This window comes from Onychostruthus taczanowskii, unplaced genomic scaffold (assembly GCF_017590055.1).
Source record: "Onychostruthus taczanowskii isolate IOZ18803 unplaced genomic scaffold, ASM1759005v1 scaffold17, whole genome shotgun sequence".
NCBI lineage: Eukaryota > Metazoa > Chordata > Aves > Passeriformes > Passeridae > Onychostruthus > Onychostruthus taczanowskii.
In genome coordinates this window covers 10,180,451-10,206,381 of record NW_024498906.1, presented here as the reverse complement: position 1 = coordinate 10,206,381, position 25,931 = coordinate 10,180,451, and the positions used below count along the sequence as shown (strand labels likewise).

At 42.1% G+C, this 25,931-nt stretch overlaps 1 protein-coding gene across 1 annotated transcript in view; it reads left to right on the top strand.

Annotated features, from left to right (window-relative positions):
- Nucleotides 1-3,970: 3,970 nt before the first annotated feature.
- The window catches only part of EFHC2 (EF-hand domain containing 2), a 56,080-nt gene continuing 34,119 nt past the window's right edge, over nt 3,971-25,931 (top strand). Inside the window, exons 1-4 of the mRNA XM_041399952.1 lie at nt 3,971-4,012; nt 12,030-12,215; nt 16,536-16,686; nt 23,098-23,321. Of these exons, the coding sequence (XP_041255886.1) occupies nt 3,971-4,012; nt 12,030-12,215; nt 16,536-16,686; nt 23,098-23,321 (603 nt within the window). The remainder of the gene's footprint in view (nt 4,013-12,029; nt 12,216-16,535; nt 16,687-23,097; nt 23,322-25,931) is intronic.

The window sequence follows — 25,931 nt, the reverse complement described above, 5'->3', positions numbered from 1 at the left end:
GCCACACTGGGGCTTGCTCTGCTTCCCCCAGCACGAGCTGGCCACAGGCAGGGCTGTGTTTGATTCCCCCAGTCCAATCCCCTCCCCGACTTCTGCAATGCCTCTTACAGCATTCAATATTTTTCTAAGACAGGCCTAAGGAAAAGGGTATTAATATGCCGTAATTTTCCATTCTTAATTTCTGGCACCTAATTAAGTGTATGCCAAGGTTCAATTTTGGTTCAGGTTTTAGTGTGCTGTATGATGATCCAGGTAGGGTCATAATTCACTTTAAACTGGGAAGCCTGGGAACAATCTGATTTTGAGCAGCCCAGCCTGAACATGGCCTGTAAAACCAGTCCCAGGAAGAGGAGAAGTCACACATATGACAGAAGTAGAGACAGGTTTTCACAGACAAGCAACACTAAATTATGCTGATTTTAGTCTAACCTTCCTGGTTTCCTCTTATTTCTAAATTTTCTTGTTCTAAACTGACAGAACTTGGTCAGAACTGGCCTTCCACTCAGACAAATGGACTAAGTCTGGAGCCTGCAGCATTTGGTCAGAGTGAAAGCCAATATATATATATATATATTTTTTTTTTTTTAATCAAGCCTCTTTGGAAAGTTTTGAGTGCCTCACTTTACAATATGTACTCCCCTACTCATTTCAAGTTTGCCAGTAAAACTCAATCTCAACACAAAGAGACTATAATAGCTGTCTTTTTATCACAAAGACAGCATTTTCCATGTTTTCCCCAGCTTTAGCTTCCCTCCTGCTTTTTCTCTTCTTTGAACTGTACAACTAATGCAGTCCTGTGTACCACTATCATCTGCAGAGCAGTCAGAACACATGGTTAATTTACCACTGCCAACTGCTTACTGTTGTCATTAACAATCTTCATTTAATAAAAAGCTTTTATCAAAATTGGTTTTCCTGGAGTACTTTCATTTTTCCTAGAAAAGGCATTAAAATTAATTTGTTTTCACTCAGTTTGTACTACTGAGTGAATACAGCAAGGAACAAAAAAGATAAACATGTGAGAGAAACCCCAAAGAAAAGGTAATGTAGAAAGAAGCAATTGTGTTCTAAAGTAGATTATACTATTTTTTTTTTAATTTGAAAGAAAATAAAATTATTGAAGACTGGTAGAAAACATCAAATTGCAGTGGTGGTTTGGTGCACAAGGAAGATGCTCCCCTTCTCCACAGCCTCCTGTGGCTTCTTTACTGGGGGAGACAGTGCAGAAAGATTTGACCTGAGGGTTTAGGGACAATTGACAGGATTTTCTGCTGGAAATGCACCGGGCTCTACTGATACTCTGCATTTCACTGACCTTCCTCCAGCAGGGCTGCTGTTTCCTTTGCATGTTTTTTCACATGCAGCCTCTGCCCCTACTGCCTGAAACCTTGGAGCAACAGTTTATTATTGATATCAGACGGCATTTTAAGACATTTCAACCACCCTGTTATGCAATGAGCCACAAAAATTAACAGGAGATACCAGCTCCTTCCTTCCTTCCTTCCTTCCTTCCTTCCTTCCTTCCTCAACAAAAAAAAAAAACAAAAAACAAAACAAACCCCAAATAAAATATAATAATTTCCCCATAAATGACAGTTTTGGAAATCTGAACAGTTTTTTGATGAAATTCCAATTCAGACAGTGAATTGTGCACAAATGCTCCCTGGGGATTGGATGGGGAATCTCTCCCAGGCTTGCTCAGACTGAACACATCTCCCATGCTGTTCCATGAGCTTCTGCTTGGGGGAGGAGGGATGACACATTATGGGAATTTCATGGTCTGATGCATCATAGAGTATGAAATATGGCAGGGGAGATCCACTCCATCAATGAGAATAAGGACATTCAGCAGAAGAACAGCTCCTGTGAGACAGGGTGATGGCAGATCAGAACTGGAATATTTCAGTTTAAGCTATTTTATCCATAAACTAATTTTTCTGTAAAAAGCAGTCTAATTAAAAAAAAAACCGAACATATTAATGAGCAGCTTTATATAAAATGGGGGAACATAGCACAGTTGCTGTTCTCTGGAACTGGATTTGGAAGTGATCTGGAATGCATCTTCCCTTATTAACAAGGAAAATGTTATTTCCATTAAAGAAAAACAACCCTTCCCCCACCAGCCATCCGTGAGAAATTCTCACTGTATTTTCTGTTTGAAATTTAAATTTTTGCGTAATACCGCCCACTGTGTGAAATGAATGTGATTAAAATGATGGTTTCTCTAATTTTCAATTAAAATATATTTTAGGTGTTTACCTATCCACAGTAAATGAAAATGCAGATGTGTGGTGCAGCGCTGGGAAACCAGAAGGTGGAAACCCACTGACCCAGTTTCCCCATCCCAGTGGGCTAAAATGCAAAAAACCAAACAAAAAGCTGTAAAACATCCCACCTCCCCCTCCCCCTAGCCTGGCAGGGCCCCAGAGTAAAATGTGCTGTGTAAAAGTCTCAAAACGAAAACCATTAAAAATTAATTGGTGCAGAAAATGGCAAATGTGGTGGGATTTGTCCCATCTGTGACCCCAGTTCCAGAGGTATTTGGGGGGCTCCCTGTCCAGAGAAGTCACTGCTCCTCACCAGGTGAGGTAAATTTTCACAGAATCAATTAGGTTGGAAAATACCTCTGAGACTGAGTCTGACTTGTGACCGATCAGCACCGTGTCACCCAGCCCATGGTCCAGCCTTCCTTACACAGCTCCGGGAATGGTGACTCCACCACCTCCCTGGGCATCCCATTCCCATGTCTAATCACCCTTTCCATGAAAAAATTCCTTCTGTTATCCAGCCTAAACCTCCCCTGGCACTGCTTTAGGCCATGTCCTCTCTCCTCTCACTTGTCCCCTGGGAAAGGAGCCTGATTCCCACCTGGCCACAGCCTCCTGTCAGGGAGCTGTAGGGAGCCATAGGGTCACCCTTGAGCCTCCTTTTCTCTAAATTTCTCGTGATCAAAATGGCCATTAATCCTGAAAAATTGAAGAAATTGATTTAGTGTGTGCTAGTGTTGGATTTAACATGTATTTAGCATTCAGTAAATATTGATGTGTAATAAATATTATATACATATATGTTATATATATATATGTATATTATATATTATGATACATTTATATATGATGTACTTTTACATTATAATAAACCGGAAATAAATTATATATACACATAATATTTAGATCTATTTCTATAATTATACATATTAATTAATTATGTATATGAAAATAAGAATGGATTTATTTCTACTTTGCTACTGCTGACTCTGGGCGCACCCTGAGGCACCCCCACACTTGGTGGGGCCGGGGCTTCTGCGGAGGAAAGCCGGGACCAGCCTGCATCCCCTGGGCCATATCCCGGGATGGAGCAGGTCGGGATGAGGGATCAGGATGAGGGTTTGGGATGAGCGGGTTGGGATGAGCAGTTCGGGATGAGAAGATCGGGGATGGAGCCATTCGGGATGAGGGTTCAGGGTGAGGGTTTGGGATGAGCGGTTCGGGGTGAGAGGATCGGGATGGAGCAGTTGGGGATGAGCGGTTCGGGATGAGGGCTCAGGATGAGGGTTCAGGATGGAGCGGTTTGGGATGAGTGGGTAAGGATGAGGGTTTGGGATGAGTGGTTCGGGATGAGCGGGTTGGGATGGAGCAGTTTGGGATGAGAGGATTGGGATGGAGCAGTTCAGGATGGAGCCATTCGGGATGAGGGTTCGGGATGGATCAATTCGGGACGGATCCGCTCGGGATGAGGGTTCGGGACGGCTCCGTTCGGGACGGCTCCGTTCGGGATGGCTCCGTTCGGGACGGATCCGTTCGGCGTGGCTCCGTTCGGGATGAAGGTCCGGGATGGATCAATTCGGGATGAGCCCCCGCGGTCTCCCCGCGCCTGTCCCCGCCCCATGACGTCACGACTGCATGACGTCACGGCAGCGCGGTCTCCGCGCGGCGGCGGCGGCGGCAGCGGCAGCGGTTGAGGGGCGGCCATGGCGCTGCCGCTGCTGCCCGGCTTCTCCCGCCGCCGCAACGTGAGTGACCGCCCGGGCCGCCTCCTGCCCGCCCTCCTGCCCTGCCCCGGGGCCGCGGGGGCCGTGCCGGAGGCGGTCCCGGGCGTGGCGGGGCCGTTCCTGCCGGCCCCGCAGGTGGAGGCGAGGCGCCCCTGGGTGCGCTGAGCTCCCCCGGCCCCAGCGGCGGGTGAGGGTGCTGTGCGGCAGGACAGGGCGAGCTCAGGCCACAGCTGCGCCAGGGGAGGTGTAGGCTGGAGCCCAGGAGGAGTTTCTACACGGAAAGGCTGATTAGACATCGGGGTGGGCTGCCCAGAGAGGTGGGGCAGTCACCGTCCCTGGAGGTGTTCAGTGAAAGGCTGGATGTGGCACTCAGGGCCATGGTCCGGGTGACACGGTGGCGATCCTGGATGTGGCACTCAGGGCCATGGTCCGGGTGGCACGGTGGCGATCCTGGATGTGGCACTCAGGGCCATGGTCCGGGTGACACGGTGGTGATCCTGGATGTGGCACTCAGGGCCATGGGTGACACGGTGGCGATCCTGGATGTGGCACTCAGGGCCATGGTCCGGGTGACACGGTGGCGATCCTGGATGTGGCACTCAGGGCCATGGTCCGGGTGGCACGGTGGCGATCCTGGATGTGGCACTCAGGGCCATGGTCCGGGTGACACGGTGGTGATCCTGGATGTGGCACTCAGGGCCATGGGTGACACGGTGGCGATCCTGGATGTGGCACTCAGGGCCATGGTCCGGGTGACACGGTGGCGATCCTGGATGTGGCACTCAGGGCCATAGTCCTGGGGACGCAGTGGTGATCAGTCACAGGTTGGACTCAGTGATCTCAGAGATCTTTTCCAGCCTCACTGGTTCTGTAATCTGGCAACTGCTTTGGGGCATTTTGAGCTCTTGGCAGCTCTAACAGAACAAAGAGAGAGGCAGATACCCTCTGCATCAGTAACCAAAAAGGCTTTGCCAGAGAGGGCAGTGACAGAAATGCTGATGTGCTGTTTCAAGGTTTCCAATACTATTAGTGCAGGCTAAATAGACAAGATGGTAATTTTATCACGGCAAACATAAGAGGAGGCTGCCATCACTACTTCAAAAATCAAGAACAGCTAGGAATTCACTGAGCACACTCTAATGTGAAGCAGTGCAGGGGGTGGGGCAGAATTCGTGCACAGCACTCTCACTGGTGCCTTCAGGAGGCAAATGAAACAGTGTATTTTAACGTTGTTAATAGTGTTAAAACACCTGGAAGAGAATCTACCATTTTCACGCTATGAACATGTTGTGGCCAAGGTTTTCCATAGAACATGTCAATGCCCCGTTGCTGGAAGTGTTCAAGGCCAGGTCAGGTTCAGCTCTGAGCAATCTGGTCTAGAGGAAGGCGTCCCTACCCATGAAAAGAGGATTGGAACTGAATGATCTCTAAGGTCTCTTACAACACAGGTTTTTCTATGATTCCAGGATAGACACAAGACAGGTAGACACAAAGCTGCCCAGGTATGGGGGGCATGAAATTGTGTAGAAATATGTGGACTCCCAGAAATATTTGACTCACTCTGTGTGTCAGCCCTGCACAGGTGTGGGCAAACATGGGACCTCTTACAAGCCCAGCCTAGAGACAGGGAGGATCTTCCAGGCATCTTCTTCCCTGGAAACAGCTGGATACTGTTGTTTCAGAAGGGGTATAAAAAGAAGGTCTGGTGGTGAATACTCAGTCTCTTGCTGAATTGAGATTTGTTTTGTTAAGGATTGGTTTTGTGTGTGTAACTCTTCAGGTGGCTGCTGAGTGGGTGTGTCAGCAGCCAGGTGTGTGCCATTGGTACCTCCTGGCTGGAAGCAGAATAGCTCAGCTCAGGGATTTCTGTGGCTTTATTGTTCTCCAAACATCAATTTAACTTAATTAATTTAATAACTTCACATGCTTGGGAAGAGTTACTAACGGTGTGGAACACCCCATGCTGAAGTGCATACAGTGAGTATGTTATGAGAACTGAAGGTGTGAAAGCTGTCACCAAGTGCCACGAGACAACTTTATAAAACCATGGTCAGACCCTTGTTAGGGCTCCAGGCTGCTCTTTTTGTCAGTCCTTGAGACAGTGGAGTTAATAATGACAAGTCACCTCCACAAATGAGAGGCTGAAAATAACATATTTAAAGGAGAAAAAAGGTATCACTGCTATAGATAAATTGAAAAGAAAATGTTTCCACCTGTCAGGGCTGTGAGCATCACCATCAACACCTCTTACTGCACAGAAACAACAGTGGCAAAGCGTTCCCTGAAGAAGGATGCACAGGGGACAGGGGATTCTTGTTCCTATCAGCCCTTGGTTTATAATTATGGATATTAATTCCACTCATTGCTGTTCAAGCTCCTAGTGAAATTCTCTTGTCTCTGCTTCTAATGCTTCCACCTGCCTCATCTGTAGACCCACAAAAGGCATGGAAGGAGAGTATATGTGTTCTGTCTACCGTGGATGGGTTTAATAAGGTGGCTGGGCTGCCTCCAGAAAATCAGAGCCTTAAGGTAGTGTTCAAAATCAAAATTACAGTAGTTTGTGTACACAGAAGTCCATTCATAAAAAAAACCTAAAAAACCCTCCACCTCTTTTAAATCAGAAGTCCAAAGATCAGCTGCTCATCAGCAGTGCCTGTGTTTTTTGTTTGTGGGTGATGAGGAAATCTAACAACACAGGTATTTTGAGCACATGGTGGAAACACAGCATATAAAATGTTTGCTTTATTACTGCAAGAAAAAGTTTGTGCATTTGGAGCCTGGACTGTGTCAGGGATGGCACTGGTTGCAACACAAGTACTCCCTTTATTAGTGTTCCTCGTGTGCCTCCTGTTCTCAAAAGCACCTGCTCCTTCTGATACTGGATTGGTGTCCTTGCCTGTGTCAGCAGCTAAGGAGGAGGGTGACAAACACGTATTCATATGGATCAGATTTGCCAAGTGCCAGCTGATCAATGTATTTTCTTGCCTGATGTTTGAAATCCCTCTCAGAGAGAAAATCGGACAATAAGTTTGTAGATCTCAGGGGGAAACTACATCCTTGAAAAACTGCAGAAAATTCTATTGCAAGCTCTAGTGGCACAGCAGAAATTCCATATCTTTCTTGTTTATTGCAGCAGCTTAGAATTGCCCTCAACTGTGCTACTGTGGCTGCCTCTGTGTTTCCTGCCTGAAATATTTTCTGCTGCTCTGTAACCCACAAAACAGGACATTAGTTTTTCTTGACCAAGAACACTTCCCAACCTCTTTATAATTGTGTCTGCTCTCTTTTCTTCTTTCCCTGGCCATCTTTCCCTGAACCCATTCCACTACCTCCTGCCCCTCAGCCCTGCTCCCCCAGATCTGTCTGTTCATGACCCCCCAATCCTGAATCTTCCTGTAGCTGCCCCTTGTGGCTGCATTTTGGGCCCTTTCCTTTATCCATCTTTTGTCTTCTCCCAGGCGGTAAGAGCAGGCCAGAATCACAGAATGGTTTGGGTTGAAAGAGACTTTTAAAGGTTATCCAGGCTATGAGCAGAATGCCTTCTGCTAGATCAGGTTACTCAGGGCAACCTGACCTTGAATATTTCCAGGAATGGGGCATCCACCACCTCTGGGCAGCCTGTCCCAGTGTTTCACTACCCTCATTGTTAAAAATTTCCTCCTCATACCTAACCTGCATCAGCTCTCTTTTAATTTAAAACTACAACCCCTTGTCCTGTTGCAACAGGCTCTGCTAAAATGTCTGTCCCTATTATTCTTATACTCCCCCTTAAAGAAAGGCTGCAATAAGGTCTCCCTGGATGCTTCTCTTCTTTGGGCTGAATAACCCCACTCTCTCAACCTGTCCTTATAGGAGAGGTGCTCCAGCTCCTGCTAATTTTTCTGGTGCTCCTCTGGACCTCTTGCAATAGATCCATTTCCTGTACTGATCCACACTTACTGGTGTTGATGCAGCTTGTTTTGTGATGTTTTTAGAGTGGCACCAGAGTTGCTTGCAACATTGTCTTAGGGTGTTCCTCCTTTGCCAGTACACTCAACCCCTGAACATCCTGAGACCTGTGCAGCAAGCAGGGGTGATAAAAGAGTTGGAAATCAGTCACATGAATTTGACTGGCACAGTGTGTACCATTTGCATTTATTTCTGTCACTTAGCTGAAGCAGCCAGGAGACCTTATCAGCAGCCTAGAATAGTTCAGAAGTGCCACAGTTTATCCTGATACAGAGTTTGAGCAGGACATCCAGGGTGCAGCTGCTGTTCCCAAGGTGGGAACTACAGATGGGTACTGGGTACAGAGCTGTGCTGCCACTCCCGCATAGCTCCCTGTGGGATTGAGTTAAAAACTTGGCTTCTGAGAGCTCACTGAGGGCTCTGCCATCACTCCAGCTGCTGTGCTGGAAGATTTCCAGCTGTGTTTGGTTCAGCTGGAATGTGCAGCTCCCTGGGGAGTTTGCTGTGACTCTATTCCAGAGCAAGATGGAGCGAGCATGAGGCAGCGTTCCCCGAGGACTGCAGGGGCTGAGTTTGCAGAGCCAAGAGCTGCAGTCGGAGAACCCTGACCTTTGTATTAGTCACTCTTGAGTGCATCCTCAATATTTTTCAGGCTCACCACACAGAAAATGCCCAGCTTTGTTCAGCAGACCCATGGCCTGTTCAGTTGAGCTGCAATAGCACAGCAGACACATTCAAACTTTCCCTGCTCTCTGAAAGCTTTCTGTTAGAAGTCATTCAATGTGGAGGTGAATGATGAATGATGAATGATGTTCTGTCACTATTTTAGGCCGGATGTGGTCTGAGTTCATTAGCTGAAGTTTCCCAAATGTGATTTTTCCCTTTTGTGGTCCTCAATTATAACTAATCTTTTTTTAAAACTTTTGAATTTTGTTGTTGTTGTTGTTCTGTTTTTTTGGTTGTTATTTTTTTAAAAACATAACTGTACAGATTTTGAGAAGAGATTCTTTTTTCTATGGATCTAGGTGCTTTTTGGAAGAAGGGGATAAGTAATTATGTGATTAGGAATCTAAAATAGTCTTTTTGTCAAACCCTAAAAAGTTACAGGAATGACACAAAAGATTCTTAACAGAATTGAAGCTGTTTCATCATGTATTTTTCATATCAAATTTTAAGGATGTTGTGATTTTAGCCCTAAATTCTGGAAATTCCAGCAGGGTTATTCCTGGATTACTTTGATGAACGCTTTGCCATACTTTTGCTGCTAAACTCCAAGGACATATGAACAGCAAATGCTTCTAGAAGAAGTTTTGAGGACAGGAAAAGCTTTCCTTTGCTCAGGAAAACTGCCACCCTCACTGTGCTTTGCTAACTGTGCCTTTCTCCCTAACACATGCTTTGGTAATAGAGGGAAAATAATTAAATACTTGCTGTGCCAGAAAGTGGATCTGTTCTGTAACACCTTCAGTTTAAATCAGATGTTTCTGCCTAGAAAATCCCCTTTTAAAATTCAGCTTGACTGTAGTTATTGTGCATTTGACCTGATAAATGCAGAAAGCTCCCTTCCTTTCTGACTTCTCCCCAGCTCTTTCTCAGCTTACAGAGGAACAAAATTATTTTAAAAAGAAACAAAAGAACAAAGAGAAGTTCGGTAGCACCCAAAGGAGAGAGAAGAAACCATCCCAAGTGCAGATGTGTTACAAAGCAGGTGCCAGCCCCTGTCAGTGCCTGGCTGTTCCAGATTCCAGGAGAGCATCTGTCCTCACTTCTTGTGGGAGAGGTGGGATAACCACATGAAGCTCTGCTTCTGATGCCTTCACTGCTCACACTGAAGCATGGCATTTTATGTCACAGCTCACAAATATGTGCTGATATAAAATATTTAATTTTGGGCATCATTCCTGCAAATGTGACTGGTTAAATTCCTGGCTTGAGGAATGCTCTGTAGTAGGGGGACCCATGAGCATACAAGCTGCATACAAGCATTTCCTTTTATTGGTTTTCTCTTTTATTCAGTAACTCTTGTTCTTGAGTTATATCTTGAGGAGAAATTTTCTGTTTCCTTTGTATTATTCTTTAAATTATGATACTTTCTGCATGCTCTTTTATTCACCTTTGTTCAAAACACTGCTTACCTTTAAAGTATCTTCTTTGGGGATGTGCTCTCATAGCTCTGATTGTTTCTGACCCCAGTATGTGAACCTTGTTCCTGTGGAATAACTGTTTGAAAGGATACTGGCTAGCTCAGCTTTTTTTAACCTAAGCAAGGGTATAGCCATTGATTATCGTGGTATTAAAAAGAATTATTTGTAAAAATAGTAGGTATTCTTTTTCATACTGCTGTCCTTGCAAAAATGGTGCAAAAGGATTTTAAGCAAGGTTAAGCTAAAGTAGTGATTGGGCTGTTCATGTTCATGTCAGCAGCTCTCTGTCTTGAGCCATTGGATTTGGAGCACCTGAGGGCAGGGGAACAATTCAGACTGTGACCCCAATGTGCAGGAGTCCCTGCAGACTGGTGTTGATAATTCTGTGCCATGAGGCTGGTTCCCTGCCTTTCAATTCCTGACTCTTTCATGCTGGCAGAATGAAATAACTGCTTGAGTACTTTCAGGTTTTGCTGCTTCACTGCTTGCACTTGCTCCCAGAACTGCTCTGCTGGGTGTATGTTATGTTATCTTGGAACACTTGAATGTTGCCATCATGAAAAAGGATTATTTGTACCATTTTATGATTTATGATATTAACTTAGAACTCTCTACACCTTTTGGGGGAGTAGTGGTTTATACATATGCTTGTGATAATCAGTGATGCCCAATCTTCCAAGTGGAGTGGGGAGGCAATTTTGTTCCTCTGCTACTTTATTGACTTGCTGCTCTGGTGCTGCTGTGAAAATTTTTGGTGTGCAGCCTTTTCCTCTACCTTTGCTTTTCTCACCCCTAACATCAGTTCCCACTTCTGCCTCATCTTCCCTCATGTTCCCCCAGCCTCAGGCCATGGGAGGGCACAGCTCCGATGGCCTCTCCCTTAATGGGCATGCCAGGGTGCAGTGGCCCCTCCTGCTTTCCCAGATGAAGTATTTTGAGGATTTGAGAGGGCAAGAAAGAGAAGAATAGCAGAGTGAGAGGAGCTAACAAGTCAGGATTGTTGCTCATGGAAAGAAGTGGAGTTTTCCATTGGAATTTTCTATTTCCCTGTGCTCTTCTACGGGACTGACGTGTGGGGTCATTCGGAGATTGCTGCCCAAGCCCAGCTCACACCAGCTGCCTCTGGCCAGCAAAGCAGGCAGCTTATTAGGAGGGACATTCCCAGAGACAGGAGTGATATTTATGTGAGCTCAGAAGCTTTCCTGTGCCACTTGAAGACTGGCTCCAGCCCCAGCCAAGAAATTCAAGTGGGAAAGATGGTTTTCTTTGCTGTTGGTTGTTCCTATATTTTTAAGCGCTCCATCTTTAATTGCCTGAAAAATTAGTAATAATACAGAGGAATCACTACAGAGACCTTCTTTTGAAATACTCCCAGATGAAATGAATGTCTGCCTTTATATTCAGGTCCAGCTTCCTAAAATTCAAGTGTATTCACTAGTACAGAGGAATTTATTTGCACTCAGGGATGCAAGTGTAAATAAGATCTTTGACATGAGTAAGGAGAGCAGGCTGTTCTCTGAGTCCTGCTGAACTGTTTCCATTTGTCCTCTGGAGAGCCGTAGGAAAGGCCTTTCCCCTTTACCTTTTACAACAGTTCTTGGAGGTGATTTGATTCTTTCCCTACCACATACCTCAGTCCTTATTGCAGGGAAGGAGTGTTGGGGGTAAAGATCTGGTTCCATCCAGTCTCTCATCCTAGGTAAATGATTGGAATATTATTCCATTTTTGTCTATAAGACTGGTAAATTAGCCACTGGAAAATGTCACTTCACTTGCAGCATTCCAGTTGTTATAGGTTTTTAGAGTATTTTTTTTAAATCTTTATATTAAAAGTAAAAATAAAGAAACTTTTGCATGATTAATTCTCCTTGCCTGGATGGTCAGCTATCATGGACTTCAAAACAAAAACAGAATTTTTTTCTCTTTTTCTTCTGCACTTTTGACAGACTGGGGGAGAAAATTTCCACAGATCACAGATCTGCGGGTACAGCAATAATGTTCGGAGGCTGTTTGAAGATAAACCTGGAATAGGAGGAGAACTGTTACCTGGTCAGACCCTGAAAATTACCAACAGTGTGTTTCCTGAAGCAATAGGAAGTGGTCCTCCTGCTTGGATAGCATTTGACAAGCAGGTATGTAGAAAACCCTTTTTTTTTTTTTATGAATGGCTACAATATGACAGAGTATAAAAATGAAATTTCATTAGTCAGACATTTCAGAAGATTATTTTGTGCATGCAATAAAAGCTCCTTGATAGACAAAAAGAATGGTAGTGAGTATTTATTTTTCATTATATTGATGTATTGGACAATTAATATAAATGTATTTCATGCCATACAACAATATATAGAAGTGTTTCTGTGCTGGGATACATCTCCTACAGGATTTAACAAAAATAAGGGGGTGAGAAGCATATTTCTTTTTAGTGAAAATGATGACAGTAAGGGAGTTATCTGGCAAGCTGGTAAGAATGAATGTAAGGTAATCCTCAGTCCAGGAGAAAGTGTGTCTGGGCACTTGGGAATCATTAAACTCAGTGGAGTGCTATGGGGTTCACTCATGCCATCATACTTGTATGCTCAAAGTCCTGCTGACTTCTGGACTTCTGTGTAATTTGTTATTATGTAATTGTGTATGTCTGATACAGACACAGAAATTTAAAATTAGAGTTTGTTTGTTTGTTTGTTTTTGTTTGTTTGTTTGTGGTTTTTTTGTTTTTTTGGTTTGGTTTGGTTTTTTATTGCAAGAATTTAGTTACACCTTTTAAGTTAAAGAGTTATCAAATAACTGTAACCTGTGATGACAGGAATTTTGTAGCACATTGTTGTTGCTTGCTATGTTTAAATTCACATTAAATTCTACTTAGAGATGTTTTATTTCTAAAGCAAAAAGCCTACAATCAGGGAAGGAAAATGATCCAGAGAAAGGAATCATTCAGCAGATCTCAGAAATGTTGCATGACTAAATGATTATGGTATTTAAATATTGGGAAGAAAGGCAAATCTCATAATTTTTGCTTTAAAAGAGAAGCCATGCAGGTAATTGGAGTACAATTACACAGTAATTTTTGGAAGAGCAGAACTACAACAAGAAAATGTAAGGTTTGAAGAGCTCACGTGCCTTTGGTTGGCTTTGCCTCTGAGATCCCTGGAATTGCTCACAGAGCAACATGCTTGGGTATGACCTGGTCCAGTGTGCCCAGGTGGTAAAGCTTCAGCCAGACCTGGACTTGCTTTTCCTACTCCCTTCTTGGAACAAGGAGGCTGTATTGCCTCCTCAGGCCTTGGATCCAAGCCTATGGAGTCAAAGGGGTTCAGTAGGAGGCAGAGGGACCTTCCAGTGAGCATCAAGTCCTGGCCTTGGCTGGTGAGAGGAGCTTGCTGGCCTTTGGCCATTCCTGATCTAATCCATGTGTGAATCCACAGGGCAGTCCAGCACAGGAGTTTGCAGGTTCAGAATTGGCCTCTGGAGGGCTCATGTGCTTGTATTAATGGCAGTTTGTTACAGGGTACTCACGATGCAAGTAATTTAGCTTCCCCAGTTAAGAGCCTGGAATGCAGCTCTGTCCTCCAGTGCTGCAGTTTGGGACTCAGCAGAATGCACTTAATGAAAAAAGGTTTGAGTAGGTGTTTATCGTTTGAAATGTAAGCTGCTTTCTTACCACTTTGGCTGTTAACTTTCAATAGTACCATAACAACTGGAAGAAGGACAGGCATAAAACTTCATTATTAAGTAAGCTGAGAAGTAGTCTTTGTGGTTTCACTTGCCTAATAGGAAGCAGGTGTAAATTTAATTTCTTCTATGATTAAGTACACACACAAGGCATCCTGGGCTTTGGAATGATATTTATAATTTGACTACCACAGGCGTCAGGGAAACTTTGTGGCACTTTGCAAAGTGCTACAGAGTTTATTCAATATTTGTTATTTTGGATTTTCATAGGTAACATTTAATTTTTTAAGGATGGGAACTTTGTAGTTCTGTACTGCAGATGAGTCTCCAGTTAGGAAGGGTTACATTTTGAGTATTTCTAAGACTAACTTTGCTCCAAAATGAAAAATAAGTCATATTCATTTCTGTTCCTTCCCCTCCTCACACTTCCTCAATCATCTGCTTTGATCTGCAAAATTTCAGCTGGTTGCTGCATATATTTCAGTCACACACTAGCATGTTGATAAGAGTATAAAGAGAATAAAATGTGAGTGCAAAAGAACCTGCACAAACTCCTCAAATGGGATAAACCAGGGCATAGGTGTGCTCAGAGAAAGAAATAAATCCAGTGTATTAAGGATGTGGTTGGGCTTGGAGTTCTGTGCAAACAGATTGCTTTGCCTACTGGTGTCTCATGAGGCAACAGTTCTCAGACGAGATCATTGACAAAATTAAGAACAATTAGTGATGAAGCAGAGCTCTTGAAGAGTATTCTAGTGGGACTGGCAGAATAGGGACAAGAGGGTGCAAAAGTTTCCATGTTTTGAGTGATTTCATAGGTTATCAGCAGCTTGGCGAGGAATGAAATTCTGATCCTTGCCAGCTGAAGCCCAGGAAGTTCAGACTGGGATACAGTGGTTCTGTCATAGCACCCTTTATGTCTGTTATGTTCAAGAGATTTATACAGGCCTCCTGGTCATTCCAGAACAGCAGCTGGAGGCCAGGAAGGATCATTTGGTCACCAAAAATGGCAACTCTGCACAGTGTTTAGACAAATGGAAAGAGGAAGAGGTGTTGCAGGTTGATGGTTTGTGTTGCCTCTGTTGTATGTCAGACGTTTTGTCCAGTGTTTTTGTGTTTGATACATGAAACAGTGAAATCCACAGTTTAAAATGTGAACAAGTAATAATTTTTAAATTTATTTTTAAGTCTGTATGTTGTTCAGAAACTTGCATGTTGTATTAATTAAACAAACTATAAACGAGTTTTCTAGGTTCCTTTGTGTGAAGATCTAATGGCATCTGTTTTAACAGGTAATAGTTATGTAATTTAAATTTTATTCTCTAGTGTTGTGGGGTCACAGTGCAGGAGAGTTGATGCCAAAATGTGTCTGTCATACTGTTCAATGTTTGCTGAAAATCAGTGGGATCTGAGCCTTTGGAATAACTTCTGGAAACAGAGTTATTCTCATCTTGCACTTAACCTGCCTAAGAGAAGGGAATGTGGCTGAGAAGTCTGAGCAGGACACAGGGTGGCTGTTGTTGTGTGTCCTTGGACAGGCTGCTACTTCTCTCTTCCCAGATGTAGAAAAGGAGGATGTTCTTGTCCACGAGGTGTTATAAAATCTCTGGATGACAGAGTACTCATGAGTACTCCATGAGTACTCATGGAAGTACTTTGAGATTCCCAAAGGCACATGCAAAAGGAGTGCAGACTATTAACCAGTGTGTTCTGTCATGCAGGGAGCTCAGCCAGCTTATTAGATTTCAAACATTTCCAACTCATGAACTTCTAGATGTGTGTTGAAACATAGGGAATGGCTAAACTGTCTTTTTTTCAATGCTTCAGGTTGTCTGATGAATCAAGAGTAAAAGTAATTGCATTTATTAAATATAACCAGTGTGGAAAATAAATTATAAATTAACAGTCATTTGACCCAAATGTGTTGGGGGGACAGGATGGAAACCTGTTTTAATTAATGCCTTCCTGCACATACTTACATTAAAGCAAGCATCCTGCTAGATAATGCCCTAGGAAGTAGATACATGTCTCATGTTCCCTTAACGTTGGTGTTGGTGGTTAAAAACTGATACCAAAAAGTGCAAAATTTGTGTAATGGTGTCTGAGTTTGAGCTGGGATCTCCAGGTATGAGGGCCAGTGGGCACCTACCCTGTGAAGGTGGGTTTTTTTTGCATTCTTGCTGTTACAAGAGACCATGGAGAGAAGTTGCTGCACTCTGTGAGATTTTCCCACTCACTGAATTGCAGAACCAGGGAAATTTTGAAATGCCCACATTGCTGTAAATGCCTCCTGAAAAATATAATTTCTATTTGATAGTCTTCAGTACTATTCATTGGAACACTTGCAGGATTTGCTTAAAAAGAACTCTTTCCACTTTCCTTGATGGTAAAGCCATTGCTGTCATCATGCACTGTATTTTCCAGTAATTCATAGAATTGCAGTCTAAAATTTGCTTTAGTACCTAGGCAGCTCATTGAGTTACCAGAAATGCTTTGTTTGGAATATTTTCCAAGCAACCTGCTGATAGTTTTGTATTTGATTTATTTCTTTACTTTAGAGTTCCATCTCTGCTTACATGTTGTGACAATAAAAACGCCAAGCTAAGAATTTTATATTTATGTGCTTTAATGTGAATTTCTGTTCTTACATTTCTGAGAAACAAATCTACCTCCTGAAATCCATACATTTAGTTACTTATGACCTTTACAAGTTTATTTGACATATTTTGCAAAAGCATTGGAGATTTTGCTGCTTTATATTTATTTATTGTTTTTAATAGGTGTTGTGTTTTTATGCCTATTTTGAAGAAGAAGTGCCTGAAAAAAATCAAGAGCTGTATAGAATCAGACACTGTAAAATATATTTCTACCCTGAAGATGATACAATCCAAGTGATTGAGCCTGTAGTGAAAGACAGTGGCATAAATCAAGGTATCTGTTTTTACTGGCACCTTTTTTCTTCCCCTTTATATCTCTCTTCTCTACAGTCTTGGTCCATTCCAAAGGATATGAAATGGGAGTTCTTATAGCTAAAATGGGGTGTAAATGCACAGGTATAATTGTCTTTTCTTGTTTTTATTGTCTTAGTTTCTGAAGATGTGGGTTTTCTAAGGCTCAATCTCCTCCCCTACTCAAACATACAATTTTTTCTCTAATATAGTAGTTTGAAATCATGGTGGTAAGGTCTTTGTCAGTGTTGTGTCTGTCCTGCAAAAACAATTTGTGTTCTAGATCTCCATGCCTGAGCCTGGGTCCTCCCCTCTTGGCACTGACAGGGAGTTCTGTGGCAGCAGCTCTGTAATTGTTCATGAGCTACTTCAGTGTCTCTGCCATTATTGAATAAGAGTCTTCTGTGCCTCTGGCTTTTGGTTCTGTTATGATTGAAGTGCTCTTGGCACAGTAATTCTTCCTTGATGCCTTTTAAGTTGAGGTGCTGCCTTGCCTCAGTGTCACAGCCCTGCTCTGGGACCAGCCTGAGGACTTCAGCAGGAGGGTTTGCTGTGCTGATTTACTGGGGTATTACTGGACTTGGTTTATATTAAGAAAATGTGATCTAGCGGTCAACATCCTGTTGCAGAGGGGGAACACAGCTGCTGCTTCTTGGTGTTTATGGGTCACTGCCAGAATTAAAAGTTTTCAAGGGATATAATCCAGAGAAGCAGGATGTCTTGGGATGACTGCACCTCCCAGTCCCCAAAGATGTTTTGTACATTTTATACATTCTTAGCACAGCAATTTTCAAAAATAAGTTAACCATTTAACTACCCTATTCTTTTCCCAGACCAGCAGATGCTATCAATTTCTCTGTCTCCAGAATAAGATCACATTTAAAGGTGTTATGTGCATCATTACTGTTAGGACTGGGATAAAATTGCTTGTGAATCCCTTAAAATGGTATTTCAGGCACTGCTGTTCCTGTGTTGAGTAGTTGCTGCCAGAAGTTTTGTAGGCTCATCAACAGGGACTGATTTTGAATGCAACAAAACCTCACCTACTCCTACCTGGGCACGTGCTTTTGCATGTGAAGAAAATCATGTTGGAGCTCTTTTCCTTACCCCCAGCCTGCACCCATATGCAAGATGTGGGAGACATCATAATTTCCTTGACTTGTGTGTCCCAAGAGTGGGAGCAGCTGCTTCTGGGGTTTGTGGCTTAGAGGAAATGTCCACTGACAAAGGAAGTACAGAGAGTCAGAGGTGATGCCTTTGAGAGAGAAGGTGGAAGCCAGATTCTTTAGAGCAGGATAAAGCAAATTCAAAGCTGATTCCTTTGAAGGAGTTATTTTCATTGTTTTTGTACTATGGGTTGTGCAGGCTGCCTCTTCAGCCCTGATGTTCCTGGCAGTCTAGTCCTGTTCTTTTGGTGACAGGAAGGCTACAATTTCCTCCTGTTTCCTTGGTTGTATCTTGTGTTAGTGATTGTTGGAGTCACCTTTGATACTGGACCTAAAATTAATTGAATAGTATTAGAGAGAAACAAGAATTTTCTCAGTCTTCCATGCAAGGATGTTTTGAAAGTCTCTATGAGATTTTCTGAGTACTTTATGTGAGATAAATATATATATGCAACATATTTACCTGAGGGATTAAAAATAAATGTTCCAGGATCTCCAAAGTGCACTTAATTTATTTGTCACTGGTACCTGGCCTGGTAAGGAAGCTCTGTGTACTGGTTGTGTTTAGGAAGGAAGAAAAACTGTAGATTGAAAGGCCCAAGGACTATTTGGAATGTGTTTGGGCTTCACAGTTGATGCACAGATACGGGGCCTATACTTTGTCATAAACATTTTCATAAATATTCCTGTTGTCCTAGAAATTAGTACGATGTAGAGTGAAAGAGGTGATGGAGACACCCATCAGAGGATTCCCTACTCATATGCACTTGGAGTTTGACCTCATGCTCCATAACTGAAGACCAATGACAAAGTTATTAAGTTAAAGGCTCTAAATATTTCATGTTGAATACATGCAAAAGCAGTATTTCTTTAAAATATATACTAAATCATGAACTGCTAATCTCACAATTTTCAATAAAGAATTGTCCCATTCCCTCTTTTAATATAATTCTATCTATCTATCTATCTTACATTGTTTAAATTTTTTTATTCTAACTGGGAATTTTTAAGCCCAAGAACAACAGGAGTGGAACTGTCTGCATTGTGAAGCTGGTAAACTGAAGCACAAAGGAATGAAAATCTTACCCATAATCTTACAGAAAAGGTCATAACAGGGTGAGGAACTGAACTGAGCTGAAGTTCAGGATCTTGACCATTATGCTGCTCTCCGCACATCTGCTGAAATACAACTTTTCAGTTAATTAAAATTCCAGGGATTTGTAGAGGAGAGTTCAGCTGTAGGAAAGCTTGGGTTGCTAAAAGGCAAACTGCACTGAACAAAAGAGCACAGGTGCATGAAGAAAAATGTGTGAGGACATCAGGAGCAGGATGGGCTCGGTCTGTGTGAAGAATTGGAGAGTTGCAGTGCCAGGAAAGGGGTTGTGTAAAGGAACAGCAAAAACCAGTGATGGGTAAAGTAGAATTGAACTGTTGAAGGCAGAAGGTGCTGGTCACTCTAACTTGGATGTTTGCCCTGTCAAAAAGGATGTAAGCCAGACGGCTGGCATGGCTGTTTTAGGGAGGATTCTTGGAGAGAAGGTAGAGCTGTGACAGGGTAGATCAAGGGTACCTTGGCTGGTTAATGCCTTGAGGCCATGGGATTACCAAAGCTCGTGCCATAACCCACAAATGAGATTTTGATGGTCTGAATGGGTGTCTGGGAATAGTGAGATTGGAGAAATGCAGTAGTTTCCCCCTGTACTCTTGTAGTGCTTGTGATTTTGTGGGGAGAAATTTGGACAGGCTTACAGACTGCAGGAAGATCTGGTGAAGGAACAGTGGTCAAAGAAGTTAGAAGAATTTCTAAATTGAATTATGATTTTACAAGACTAAAACAAATTGGCTTCAGAGAACAAAGCAAGAAAATGTGTTTTTACCATTGATCAAAATCTCAAAGTAATGAAGTAAATGATCTGTGGGAAATGTTTCAGTGACTTTAAAAACTGCTTTATGAAATTGGCTGCTGTACTTGGACATTAATTTGGACTTACAAGGTTGCTACTAAATAGCTGAAATTTAAACTTATTTAATTTTGGATACTGCCTTGCTATTTGGCAAATATTAGAAGCATTAGAAGAAATCTGTACTGAGGAGGGAATGCAGAAACCTTGAACCTGAGAAACTGGAATCAAAGCAAGAAACAGCAGGACAATCACAGTGCACAAGGCCCAAGTCAAGATAAGGAGAGAAGGACAGTAAACTTGACCACATAACAAACTCCAACTGCTTCTTCCACAGCCAGAATGACAATTACTCTTTCAGTATTAAAAAAAAAAAAAATCCCATAGAGAGCCAGGCTACGTATGGCAGTTGCAAGTGTTTTGTACATATAATTCCCAGTTAACAGGACTGTGGCTGGCTGATACTGTCTTATCAAAAGGTCATTTCTGTTCCTGTGGGGATGACTGTAGCTTCCAGTGCAATCCAGACCCTGCAAGCCAGAGCAGAGTGGAGCAGCTGGCTGGTTTCCCCAAGGTCAGCCAGCTGAAAAAGAGAGTGGAGCTGCCTCCTGGCTGGGTTCCCAAGGCTGGCTGGCTGAAGAGGAAAGTACAAGTGGGAAAGTAAAGTTGCATCAGCTCCTCCAATATAACAGATTATCTAAGAGTTTAAGCCTCCCCCAAGGCCTTTAAATAATTGTGATTTTGCCATATTTGATGGTGGCCAAATCATGACCTTGCTATGTTCTGGAAGGGTGAGTAAGTGAATGTAAGAAGCCTCCTTGTTTATTGGGATTAATTCTTTGTGTTGCAAGAATAATAGTGGTGGCTTCTCCTCCTTTCTGTGAAGAAAAGCGTGTACAAACTTCAGGTGTTACTCATTCCTCTCCTCTCTCTAATGCACTCTTGAGCTGTGCACAGTCAGAGAGCTGTGCTGAGGAAATTCTGCATACCATTTAATATCTTCTGCAGAGAAGAGAAGCAGCAGACAACAAATCATTTTCTGCCCAGCTTCATTGTCAAAAGACCTTCACTGCTAGTGAGATCTCCTCTAGCAGCTGCTGGGGTTGCCAAATAACCCAAAACCCCAAGAGCAAAGAAGATATGCTACAAATGATGGTGTGGGAGCTCAGTGCCACCACCACTGTCAGAGAAAAGCAGTATCTCAACTCCCTTTCCAAGAGCACAGTAGAGCAGAGCTTTAGTCTGACCAGATGCAAATGTTTAAATCAACACTCGGTGGTGCAGTAGAGTGTCCTGTTCAATAAACTGACAGCCAAAGAACCATCAGGATTCTGAATGTCCTGCTCAATAAACTGGCAACTGAAGAACCATCAGGATTCAATCCATCCTGAGCAACCTGAAAACTGCACAATCAGATGCTCCTTTAATATCTTGCAACAAATTTCTAGACGAAATGTATTATTTTCCAGAAGGAAGAACAATTTTAAAATGATGAGACCTAACCCCCGCTGATCAGGTTTTATTAAATTTCAAATTCAACATTATGAAATGTACCCTCTACATGTGTACATCAGGCACAGTGATACCTAATAAAAGCAAAAAATTGCTACAGATAATATCTTTACAAGACATTTTCCATTAGGAAAGAAATTCTTCTCCCTCAGAACAAAATGGGTATGTGTCTTTCACCCTTAAAAGTGATATGAAAAACAAGCTGAGGCTGATTCACCAGACCTGAAGTGAATATAATCTCTGGAAACACCTCATATTAGAAAATCATCAACCATTACCTTTTAGTTAGAGTGATGATTCAACAGGATTTGCATGCTCTGACTTACCCCATTATCTGTTGATTGACCTAAGAATTAGCCAAGATCAAGTAAAATATTTTAAAGTATATGTTTTTTTTAAACCTAATACAATGCAGTTTTACATCCCACATTTTCTAACACCTTTCATGAGGATACATCCTAAATAGATGTATAATATGCTTAAGCAGATAGAGGTTCAAGTTTATTTTACAGTCAAAGGTCAGTAACCAGAATGTTGGATTCAGTACATGTGAAACATCAGGATGGTGAATGGGTCTTAAATAATTATTTTAATGGGAACATAAAGTAAATCTGCTTTATTGCTTTATTCCCCTGAAAAATTAAGGATATATTTTCATTGTAGGAATTAGAACTTAACAAACAACTCTGATAATGTAGCAAAGAAAGGTATTTCATACAAATTAGTCTATAGGGAAATAAAGTGAACCATAAAGAATTTCCGTGGACTAAACTAGGAACAAAGCCCTTTGAACACCAAAGCACACAGTGGTATCTTTCTCCCTTCTGCTCTGTCTCTATCCCCTCTCTTCCCTGGACCCCTTAAGTTGGTTCTAAAATTCCAGTAAGTTATTTCTAAAATATTTGTGGTATCCCTAAATCACTGAGGTTGGAAGGGATACCTTAAGATTTTCTAGTCCATACCCCTGCTCCAAGCAGAATCAGCTGGAGACAGCTGCCCAGGGCCATGTCCTTGTGGGTTTCTTTGAGAATGGAGACTTTGCAACCCTTTTGGAGAGCCTGTTCCAGTATTTGATCACTCTCACAGTAAAAAAGTGGGTTTGTGTGCTCAGCTGGAATTTTGTATCTTTTCATTTGCTGTCATCCTGTCAATGGGCACCATGGAGAAGAGCCTGGCTCCATCTTCTTCATTCCCTCCCATCAGGTATCTGTAAACTTTGATACGTTTTCCCCACCTCGAGTCATCTCTGTTCCAGACTGAACAGTCCCAGCTCTCTCAACCTTTCCTCATTTGAAAGATGTTCCAGTCTCTTGCTCACAAGCAGTGAGTACTTTTGAAACATCACCCAATTCATCAGTGTATTTGAGAGTTTTCAGCTTAGAGGCCAATAGCAATTTCTTTTAATCCTCAAAAGGTAATAAAAATTCAGTGCTGTCAGGATAACAGTCCTTTCATTTAAAGACTATGAATAAGAAAATTTGAGTATTTGATTACTTTGTCAAAGTTAAAATATCTCTCTTTTTTCTCCTCTCTCCTCTCCTTTCTTTCTCTTTTGGATAATGTTCCTTTTAGACTGTGGGTTGTGATATTGTGTCACTGTATTTTTGGGATGGATTCTTTGCTTAGACCAGCAATCAGCCCAACTCACCTCTCTTGTCTCTACTTTCCACGTGCTCCTTAAGGAAGCTCAGTTCAATGTCCCTTGATAAGTCATACTTTTTTCCCTGCTAAGGCAGGTTTTTCTTCTCTAAATCTAGTTCTGTCAGGATGCTTAGAGCAAATGTTGTTTACTAATGAATTTACTCTGTTTTCCAGGAACTATTGTTCGACGGCACCAGATTCCACTTCCACCTCCTCATGAGGATCAGTTCTATACTATGTATCATTTCAATATCAACACAGAAATAACCCTTTATGGCCGAAAATATAAGATTATAGATTGTGACCTGTACACAAAAAATTTCCTGAGGAAGATAGGAATCAGACTAAATCCTCCTGCAAGCCGTCCAGACGACCCATACACCACAGAGCGGCAAAAGGTCAGGAGGGGCAGCAGTGCTGAAAACCTGATTGGAAGAAAACTTGATTTGAATGCATATTACTTATATGCATTACATACATTATTTCTTTAATATCAAATGGAAAATAGCTATTTCAACATAGTAAATCTCAAGAGAAGACTTAGGTTTGAAAATTTTGGTATGTGCCTCATTGTACTATATACATAATTTTCTCTGGATGTGTTTGCATACCTTTTAAAACAGAATACAATTAATTAGGAAAAATAATATAAGTCTTTCAGTATTAAACTGAAAAGAAAAGAAAGATGTACCTATTACACATTCTACTGTCATTTGCATGTTCTATTAGGATTTTGCTTGAGCTAATCTAATGATAATAAACACTTTTAAAGTGTTTAAAGGAAGATCTAATTGGAAGTGTGGTTCCAGCCCACCCATGGCTTCCTGCAGACTCCTTTCTTCTATTCATATGCATCTTTCATCTCTACTCCAACATGTTTTTAACAGCTCTTTACATGTGTAAAGCAAATTCGTCTGCCATACAGAACCCAGTGTTCTGCAGTTTTAAGACTTGAGAGGTTTTATTTGCCTCCCTCTTTTGTAAGTATATGGGATCACATATACACAAACACACACCTCCAGAAGTCTCACTGACAACTCCTAGATACTATGTAGATTCCCCTTTGCAGGATTGGTTGTTTGGTTTTTTTTATTTTTTTTTTTCCCTCTGGGAATAGTAATGGAAGTGATATTTTCTGTTGGGAATAATGACAAGTTTCTTTCAGTTCTGTTTTTCTTGATTAATATGAGTGCAAATGGCACTTGACCTGACTCTTAGCGCTGTTGGCCCACCATATGCAGCCTGTTGTGACAGATCCAGCCTGGTCCTCTGAAAGCAGCAAATACTCCCTGTGTCTGTGGCATCCTCAGTGCTCCTGGTGAGAAAACTGCTGTGGGCCTCAGCAGCAGTAATGGAAGGTGGCTGTGACTGAGATATGTCTCTGAGGCACTCTCAGGCCGACAAGTTGGTTTCTCTTCATTCATGCTGCTGGGCTTGTGCACTCCCCCAGTGAAAAGCAGCATTTGTAACACATCTGGTTCTGTGTTGTGGTGACTCAGCCTGCCATGGGTTTCTTTTCCCTTACTCAGCCCCTGTAGGTAACAGCTGTGTATATAAACACATGCTGAGTTGTCTTGATACAGTCAGACTGTGTCAACATTTTGTATGATACTGCATAACCCACTTAGGCTTTAATATTTTTTTTAACAAAAAGCAAAACGTACAAGAATTGGGCATATCAATCCCTAAAGAGAATGGAGAGGGAAAAAAGGTTTGAGAAATAAGAGCTTCAGAAGACAAAAAATTACAAAAAACTATGTCTTCATGTTCTCAGTTGTTGAGAGATTCCAGAAAAGTTATTTAGCAGATTCTGGCTGCCTTATGCTTTCACTTTTCTGTGAAAAAATTACCACCTAATTTGTGGAAGGTAATTTTTTTTTGATTGCTCTGGGCTACTTTGAGCAAAATTAAATTGGTTTTCACTGGACTCCTAGTACATGACCAGAAAATGAAGGTATGAAGGAAGGTAAGGAATGGGATAAGATAGAAAATGAGGGCAGTGGAAAGTGCAGTAAACCATTCAGACTCATATTTCACAGAATTACAGAACCATTTAGGTTAGAAAAGACCTCTGAGATCATCAAGTCCAACCTGTGACCAATCCCCACCTTGTCATCCAGACCAGATCGCTGAGTGTCTCATCCATGTGTTCCTTGAACACCTCCAGGAATGGGGCCCCCACCACTTCCCTGGGCATCCCTTTCCAATGCTTAAGAACCCTTTCCATGAAGAAATTCCTCCTGTATTGCTGGAAGTGGTATTCCATGGATGACAGTGGTGTTACCTGGTTCTGTGGCTGTGTTTTGTTGCCTATTGCATCTTCAAGGGTCAAGATGGAGGAAAGAGAGCACTGGGAAGGTAAATAACTTGGTTCTGCTCTCTTTATTTTAATATTTGATGCTCTGAAAGAATGGGCCTTTTGCCTCTCAGATTTTTAAGGCCAGAAGGTGTGTTAGTGTGTAAAGAGAAATTTAGACAGCAATATAAGCTGTCCACAGTCAACATTGTTTTCTGTTCAGACAGTTCAGTTCACACTGTCTCATCAATGTCTGTCACAATTCTTCTTTGGAAGCAACTTCGTAGATGAGAAGGATTATCTTGTCCCTTTTAATGCACTTTGGTAATGTGGATTTGGATTTATGAAAAACACTCTGTTCAGGTCACCATTTATAGATGTGAACTAACAGTATAGAAATGCAGTCCTTGGACTGGATCATCATCCTGGGACCCAGTTTAACCCAGTGCTACTGGTTTTGCAGCAACCATGACTGCAGGAAGCACCTTGTCACATCAGCTGGAATATATCTTTAGTTGAACATTGCTGTTCCTTATTAGACCCATGGGTGTGTTTTGAGAGGAGAACAAAGATACCCAGTACCTGCCAACTGTGTAGCATGAATCAAAAGTTAAAAATCTATGTTTTAAAGTTGAACAACAGAAAATACCAAAGGGAAAAGAATAAATTGATTCTTTACACCACATTATCTGTAAGAAATAATTTTTAAGGA